General features: G+C 32.7%; 1 protein-coding gene across 1 annotated transcript; it reads left to right on the plus strand.

The window, feature by feature from the left end:
- Positions 1 to 149: 149 nt before the first annotated feature.
- Positions 150 to 6,217, plus strand: LOC106475087 (TBC1 domain family member 25-like; the record flags this gene model as incomplete). The annotated part of the gene is made up of 3 exons (XM_013935781.2): positions 150 to 321; positions 1,592 to 1,692; positions 2,705 to 6,217. Coding segments are annotated over 3 exons (2,424 nt in total), but the record flags the coding sequence as incomplete, so codon positions are not given.
- Between the last annotated feature and the right edge of the window lie 3,357 nt (positions 6,218 to 9,574).

Consider the following 9,574-nt stretch of genomic DNA (forward strand, 5'->3'; position numbering starts at 1 on the left):
TATTGTTTCACTTGATAATCACAATCATACAGTCATTAAAAGTAATTATTATGTTTTTGAAAATATGTGAAACTATCTCTTTTGGACAGTGAGTAAAGTAAATCTAACTCTTTATGTTAAAATACCTGTGTTTTTAAAACTTGTCTAACTGTCCAATTATTGATTTTTCAAGGGAGTTTACTATTAGCTACCTGGCTCCAGATGAAGATGGTTGTCAGACGTATTTAGCTCTGTTGTCAGACTGGGACCTAGATGCAGCTTTTCTAGGTTCTTCAGACCCTTTTCTTCAATTAAAAGTGGATCTCAAACCTTTCGAAGAAGGTGAAATCCATTGTGGTTTACATACTTTTGTTTATTTTTGTGAGCTAAAATGTTGGAATAAGACTTGAAAGATATTTTAATTTTCTCAAAATTTAATAAATATTAATTTTATTTTGATACTGATATGGGTACCGTTAGATTTAGTGAATTGTAAGTCTTGTAATACATGACATTTATTACAAACAAGAAGTTTATAAGTAACATTTTGAGAGCATTTGACCTCCATCTATAAAAAAAATCATGCTGGAACCATAATGTAGTCACTAAAAGGTACATTTATACACAACATATTCCAAACAAAAGTACACACTAAGAGTGTCCTTGTGTTTCAGTGAAGAAAAACATATTAACTAACTTCTTTGTGTGTTGATACTAAAATGTTTTTGAATAACAAGACTTTAAGTTTGTGTTTTGAGCAGTTTAATGTCCCAAGACCAAACTACCACATGTGTCAATGACTGCTACTAGTTGAAACTTTTCTGTTGTTCAGTCATAGATCATCTTGGCTTAGAGTGATTCATGCAAGCTAAATAAAGTGGGGTTAAAATATGCATGCCTCAACCTTGTAAAGAGTGCTATTCAACATTATTAGTACATCTGTATAGTAAAACTGACTTCACAGACATATCTTTAGTACAAAACAATATTAGTACATGTATGTAGTAAAACTGACTTCACAGACATATCTTTAGTACAAACTATTAGTACATGTATGTACTAAAACTGACTTCACAGACATATCTTTAGTACAAACAATATTAATACATCTGTATAGTAAAACTGACTTCACAGATATATCTTTAGTACAAACATTATTAGTACATGTATGTAGTAAAACTGACTTCACAGACATATCTTTAGTACAAAACAATATTAGTACATCTGTGTAGTAAAACTGACTTCACAGACATATCTTTAGTATAAAACAATATTAGTACATCTGTGTACAACAGACTTGTTACATTTGGTGAAGATACACTTCATAAATTTAGAATCGTAGTCAACATTACTTCTACAAAAGAGGGTCAGTCAAAAGGACCAACCATGTGTACATTCAGTAGTCAAAAGGACCAACCATGTGTACATTCAGTAGTCAAAAGGACCAACCCTGTGTACATTCAGTAGTCAAAAGGACCAACCATGTGTACATTCAGTTAAAACATATTTTTGAATTGGGATTTGGTTTTTGTAACCTGTCAAAATTAAGATTTGAGTTTTTTGTAAAATAATCAAGATTTGAATGTATCTTTTTTTTAATTATTGTTTTCAGGGTTGGAAGACTGGGATATCATTACTCCAAGAGACATTCCTCAACCTCATATAACTGGTCCAGTTGACAAGACATCTATTACTGGGACCATACTAAATCAGGTGGGCCAGTTTATGTTTTGTCTACACTTTAAAGTACTTGTCTATAAAGCATGTAAAGTTGGTTTCATAAAAACACAGAAAGAGAGAATCCAATCCAGAATACAGCCTATGAATTGTATTTAAAATAAAGAGCAAATTGAAAATAAAGAGGACAACTTTGTCCAGCAGTCACAATGTGCATGTGTAGACTTATCTGAAGCCCACCAGCAGGACATCGTAAAAAACACCGGGATGAGAAAAACATGGCTGAAAGTGTTGAATTTTATCTGATATGATGAATTAGATAACAAAGTTTGCTACTATGAGTTACAAATAAAATGTGAATTCTACAAAAGAAATTCCTGGAAAATTGAATTGACAAGAAGAGGGATTAAATGAGAGATGTACTGAAATTTTATGTCTCGTTTAAAAAATATTCTTATATATGAGAAGACGTAAGTAAGAATTTTTAGGGTTAGCGAGTGCAGTAAGGCTCTGTGATGGCAGACTATTGGGATGATAGAAAAGCTTATTTATTTATGTGTATTAGTAAATTTATTGTGACTCAAGCAACACATACAAGTAGTTCTTACTTATTGAAAACAAACTGTAACTGTTACATAGGAATTGAGTTTGAGCAAAAATATAGTTGGCACAGCATTGCTATATCAGTGTAGGCCTAGGATATGAATTCAAGTTACATTTCTACCAATCCATGTTTTTACTGTTTATCACTGTTATGTAGCTATTTTCATTAGATAAGTAACTAATATAAACAACTGATGAAAATATGAAAAGTTAGACTTATTTGGATATATAAAATGGAATATTCTGCTCAATAATATTAGAAAAAATATCCACTTTTATCTCTTTCCTTCATATTTTAATGTTTTTACGAAATTAATACTTCCATTGTATATGTAATCATACTGCTGTGTTTGACAAATATTATTTGTATTAGAAGTAGCTCATGCAAATTTTTGTAATGAATTATGATTTTTGTACTAATTTTTATTAATAATCATTATTTCAGGTGGAGAAAACATTCAACATGGTGCAGCGAGCTCTGAACATTGGAGAAAGTGACCAAATTCTGGAAAATATTAAACCATTAAAGCAGCCAATGACGGATATAGAATTTCATAATTACCTGGACAGTACTGGTAGACTGGTACAACCCAAGGAGCTTCGTCTCTCTGTCTACCAAGGTGGCCTAGACCCATCTCTGAGAAAGGTCGTTTGGAAGCACATACTGAATGTCTATTCCGAAGGCCTGACAGCTAAGGAAAGGATAAATTACATGAGACAGAAGAGTATGGAATACTCTCGGCTCTGCAGCACATGGCAGAACATGATTGCAGCGGGACAGACAAATGATATCATGCAGCACATAACAAATATGGTACGAAAAGATGTTCTTCGAACTGATCGCACTCACAAGTTTTATGCTGGATCTGATGACAACAAGAATGTTGTTTCCTTGTTTAACATTTTAACAACGTATTCAGTGAATCACCCTAGTGTATCATATTGTCAAGGTATGAGTGATCTTGCTTCTCCAATCTTGGTAACCATGAAGGATGAATCACATGCCTATGTTTGTTTCTGTGCCCTTATGCAAAGACTCAAGCCAAACTTCTCACTAGATGGTGAAGCAATGACTTTGAAGTTTCAGCACTTATCAGAACTACTACAACATTACGATCCTCAGTTCTCTGAGTATCTACAACTGCAGGGTGCTGACGACCTTCTCTTTTGTTACCGGTGGTTGCTTCTTGAGCTAAAACGAGAGTTTGCCTTTGATGATGCACTTCATATGTTGGAGGTATTATGGAGCTCTCTTCCTCCAGGAGCACCAAAAGGAGAGTTACCATTGTCTGAAGATGAGTTCTTTCCAGTCACATCTCATCTGAATGGCCGAGAAAATCCATACACAAAAGTGCGAGCCATTCGTAAGCAAAATTCTTCACGTTCTGTCTCTGGAATGAAGTTAATGAAAGAAGAAGACTACCATCACAGACTGAAGTACCATGAACCAGCTGCTAGCCAGAACCTGGGAAACTCTAGCTGCAGAAATGAACAATCTGGAATTTACCCGGTAACAACTGAGATTCCAGATGTGGTGGAAGAAGAATGCAGCACTGATGACTCCCAGGAGTATCTGCCAATGACTACTTCCATCACACGGGAGTTGCGTATGGAATTGGAAAATCTTAATCGCAATTTACCAGGATCCACACCTCCAATTCAACGGTCGTTTACAACTGAATCAGATGATCTGGACTCACCTCATTCACAGATTAGTCCCGATCCTAATTCTTGTGACTCTTGCAGCATCTGCCGACATAGCCCTGCTATAGACGAAGATACTCATAGTTTGACCAGTGATGACCAGTCATCAGGAGGAGACCAAATTCATCGATTCTGCAGTATAAAATCAAGGTCATCAGACACCTTGGAAGTGAATGGTGAGTGTGATGTAGAACTAGTTTCTTCTATTCCACAAGAGTTAGAATTTGAACATTTAGAAAGTACACCACGGCTAAATTTCCAGCATTGCAATGGAGAAATCCTCGAGAATGAGGAATCCTATAGTAACAATGGACTTCAGTGTTCTTGCCATCTAAAATCTGTTATACCCATCCGACTTGTTCACAGCCCTGGCCCAGAAGGTCAGCGTTGCAACAGTGACAGTTCAGACTCCTTTCCAGAAAGACAACATGGAGAGTATGTGGATAATGCGTACAGGGTCAGTTTCAACAACCATAGTGATGGATATGGTTCTGAAAGTACAGTGTCTTCAAAGGAGGAAGCAGATGGTGATCAAGTAGAAAAAAATGGATTTTTAGACTCTGGGATGATTGAGTCTGTAATGACAAACTCATGTGAAGATGCCTTGGAATTCAATGGGAGAATGAAGCAGTCACAGTTACCTCCACCAGATGAACTAGGTGGGGGAAATCCATTTATGTTGTTTTTATGTTTGACCCTCTTGCTTCAGCATCGTGATACTATAATGAGGAACAACATGGACTACAACGAACTAGCCATGTACTTTGACAAAATGGTGAGAAAGCATAACGTTCAGAGGGTTCTACATCAAGCTCGTTCCATGTTTGCAGAGTATCTGAGGATGGGTTGGCATGAAGAAAGTTGGGAATCTGTGCCAGATCCTCAAGTTTAACCAAACCAAGGAATCGTTGCAATTTTCAGCAGATACTAAGCCCCGACTCGTGTATGAGTTTGGTCCATTGGTTAACACTTCATAAAGTTCATTCTTTAAAAGACCTATTCTAATACAATCTTTTTTTCCTTCCAAATTAGAATGAAAAGCATAAATGTTCACGTGTGGCTTATTAATACTCAGTAACACGTAAGCTAATCTCACCACAGACATTTATTTTCTTGGCTTTACCAAAGTATTTTATGTAGTATTTTTGAATTAAACTTCAAAACACTAGTGTACTCACACACACTATATAATAATTAAGTATTTCAGATCGTGAATGTATTAAACAATACGAAGTTCATTGGTAATAGGTAAATCTTGATATGTAACCCGGATACATTTTGTTGTCAGTAGTTACACAAGAGAGAGAAGTACCCTGCTAATATAATTTTATCAATTGGAGAGCTATCTAATCCATTTTGTTTTTGAAATATCAAATTTTATATGACATTGTGCAATATTAGTAGAGATGTTTTTAGGAATTGTTAATAATTCATAAATTTATATCTGGATTCCTATAAACATTTCTGCCAACATAAATCGACTGCTGAGGGACTATATAAAAATTCCTGCTATATTCTATGAAAGTAAAATTATTAATGTTTGATTTAAAACATTTTAAGGATATGGGACATCCCATGTTATATTTGTATAATTAATTGTTGAACTTTACGACTGTGATATGAATGAATTGTTTGCTAAAGTAGTAGTTTTTTCAACTTAGTAATAGATGGTTTAAACAGACTACTTAATTTTTAAATTGTGTGTGTTGTAATTATACTAAATTGATTAATTACAAAACTGTGAATATTAGTGTAAATTACAAAACCAATAATTGTTTCTCATGAAAAACAAACTCTAGAAATGATCTCTTTAAGGTAACTGAAATGATGTGAAATACATTTTACAACGACACTGCTGTCAACCTATAGTTGAAGCATCGTAGTAGAGCTGACTTAACTTGAAACAGTAAATTTATGTGAAATATATTTTACAACGACATTGCTGTCAACCTAGAGTTGAAGCATCATAGTAAATGGTATCATTATGATAGTATGTTTATTGAAAATATTTATGGTTAGAAATCTTAACTTTAATTATGATTTTGGGAGCTTTTGAATGATGTGATATTTTCAAAATCGGTAACATTTCTTACAATGAGAATGATTTTATAACTGGTCTATAACACATATTTTTGTTCTTTTATCAAAATTAGCAAAGTTTTACATTTGTTTTTGCTGAATGAAAAACCATAAAGAATGTATTTACATCTTCCTGATGTATGGAATATTTCAGCAATAAACGTATTTACATCTTCCTGATGTATGGAATATTTCAGCAATAAACGTACATATATCTTCCTGATGTATGGAATATTTCAGGAATAAACGTACATATATCTTCCTGATGTACGGAATATTTCAGCAATGAATGTACATACATCTTCCTGATGTATGGAATATTTTAGTAATGAATGTACTTACATCTTCCCGATGTACAGAATATTTCAGTAATGAATGTACGTACATCTTCCTGATGTATAGAATATTTCAGTAATGAATGTACTTACATCTTCCTGATGTACAGAATATTTCAGCAATGAATGTACGTACATCTTCCTGATGTATGGAATATTTCAGCAATGAATGTACGTACATCTTCCTGATGTATTTACATCTTCCTGATGTACAGAATATTTCAGTAATGAATATACTTACATCTTGCTGATGTACGGAATATTTCAGTTACTAACCGAGTGAAGATGTATAGTTATTTTTTTTCTTAACATGATAATTTCAGTGATTAGGATATAGTTGGGAATAAAATAATTTATTTTTAGTGTATAGAAAAAGTTAAGCTTTAGTTTTTTGTTGATATCAAGATATATTTCAATAACATGAATGTTCTTTTCTCTGCATCAAGCTAGATTAAACATTTGATGATTCCGTCACCCGTGTTTAAAGTTTTTAACAAATATAAGACTGCAAGTACAAGTGTTAAATTTGATTTCTTTTGATATGCAGGTATTTCTAATCTTGGAACAAAACAATTTTTAGAAAACTTGTCAGTATATTACTACAAAAATCACTCACTTATTAAAAAACACAAATATGAGTGAGTGGAAATTAAACCAGAAAGCTGGTGAGTCTGGGACAAATAAAAAACACAAACTAGCCATAAAATGTTTGTGGCATTTAAACAAATACAAAAATAATTTTGAAAGAAAAACATTAATCTACATTTTGGAGAAACTTAGTCTCCTTTTTCTGTAGATAAAGTGATAAGTTAAAATCAGTGGAAATAAGAAGGTAATTAATTAATTATGGTAGGTGGCACTAGCATACAAATGGTAGGTGCACTAGAAGATGAGGGGGGTGGTAGGTTTGAGTATTAAGTCAAGGTGTTAGATTGGGAAAATAGATCAAAATTTTTCTGTAAATTTATAATGTACATCTATGAAATATCGTAAATGGTTATTATTATTATACAAAATGAAATATTCATTAATTAGTTAGTTCAATGATGAGCATATCTGATAAATGTTCTTTTCCTGAAGTAATCCTAGCAGGATGTGTTGAATGTAATATACAGCTGGTAAGTAAGAAACTATATTATAGAAATCAGTCTTGTTTTTATTGGTTTGTTTGTTGTTTTTTCACAATACTTTAAAATGTATTTTGGCCAGTTGGTGTTTGTTGTGTTATGTATTTATCTAGAATACACCCCAGCTGTCTGGTTTAATTTCCTTGTACTGTTTTTCATCCTCCAGTACGTTTATTTGTAATCTTGTAGCAATTAATAAATTAATGTTTGAAGCTATATTATGGGCATTTTAGGACTTTCAAAAACAAAATTATTATTTCCAAGATCAATTATAAATTGTGTTATAAGTCTTAAACAAATATTTTAAACTATGATACAAGGTAAAGATTATGTGTAAACAATTCATTTTTAACCTTATTATATTAAATTCTTAAATATAACCTTAAGGTTTCTGTTTCTCAGGAAGTGATATCAAGCATAATATTTACAATATGAAATGTTTATTGTAAGGTTTTGTTTTTAGCTATTGTGACATTTCAATTCATATCTTTTAATTAATTGCATGTAAGCTGATTACTATTCCTCAACATTTTCATAAAGGATATGACCGACAAAAAGTATCTTGTAATGAAGTTGCGATGTTATTAACTAAAATATATAGAATATCCATATTCCAACTATTTTTATAGTTTCCAACATTTGCCATTTCAAAATTATTTTATGGTTTACATAAATCCTAACTAATAAGGGTTTGCAACAGTATTGTGTTATCCCATAGCATGAATTAATATATAGCAACATACTTGGGGAACAATATACCTGTCCATCAATATCGATAATTAATATGTTTCTACTTATAAGGATTAGAATTCATTGTTTCATCAGTTGGGCACTCTCACTGTTAACCATATTGTTGTCCATAAACCCAATAATATCTCACGAGGTTTGGTCAGATTTATGTTGGTCCTAAAGACAAACTCTGAGCTAATGATGCAAAACAGTCATTCAAAAACAGGAGGGAATCCTCAAGTAGCCGTGGCTCTTGAAATTCTTTTAGGATTAGAGTAAACTAGACCACCATGACCCATTGGGTCAACCACTATTCAGAGGTTATGAAGAATTCAAGCTAATTTCAATATTGCATCGAAATGAAGGTTTATTTTGAGGTAATTTAATTAAATATTTCAATCCATTCATGTTATTCATAATTCAAGAAAAGATATTTGATTGTTGTCATCTTACGCCTTTTAATGAAGATGTGAACATTGACAGGGAAATAATATAATAGCCAATGCTCAGCGAGAGGTTTTCGTTTATAAAATTTTGTTGTTGTTCTCGACTTGATTTTTATTTTATTACCTCGTCTCCATAGTTACTATTTGCAAATAGTCAATAATATTGTACGTCCATTTTATTGCTGTTCTTTCTACGCGCCGTTATAACACATTTTCATCTCATCGTTTAATTTCTGTTGTGCATATATTGTTGTATAAACGAAGTTTTATAATAATGGAATGTACAAAAAGTGACCCGAAAAACGGAGCTAACTCGGTAACCCGTGGCCTGATTTTAACGAAACTTGTTTTATTCTGTTTCTGTTCTCATTTCATTACAAATATGGTGGTATTGTGCACTGTTTTTGCTGTATTTAATTACAGACAAGCCCACAAACAAACAATCTCAAAGTTTTAGTAGTATATAGATTAATCTATGAGACCTTTTTTTCCTTTTTATTAGCTATATTTTTGTGCACCAACAATACCAAACGTAGGACACACATCTACTTGATTCAATTTCATCACTCATCAGGATCTCTACCAGCCTACCCTCAAAATGAAATTCATTCAGTCAGGATTAAAGTAAATTAATCTATGAGTCCTTGGGAGTGGTCATATACATCAATCAGGCAAAAGGTTTTGGCCTCCTGAGTCCAAAATTGTAATTAGATCTCAAATTGGTCAAGAGATGATGGAGCTATTAGCTAAAAGTTTGTACTTGAAAAACACATAAAAACTCAGAGCCCAAAATTGTAATTAGATCTCAAATTGGTCAAGAGATGATGGAGCTATTAGCTAAAAGTTTGTACTTGAAAAACACATAAAAACTCAGAGCCGTTCTGTGAGCCGCTAT

This window comes from Limulus polyphemus, unplaced genomic scaffold, assembly GCF_000517525.1.
Source record: "Limulus polyphemus unplaced genomic scaffold, Limulus_polyphemus-2.1.2 Scaffold8067, whole genome shotgun sequence".
Taxonomy (NCBI): Eukaryota; Metazoa; Arthropoda; class Merostomata; order Xiphosura; family Limulidae; genus Limulus; species Limulus polyphemus.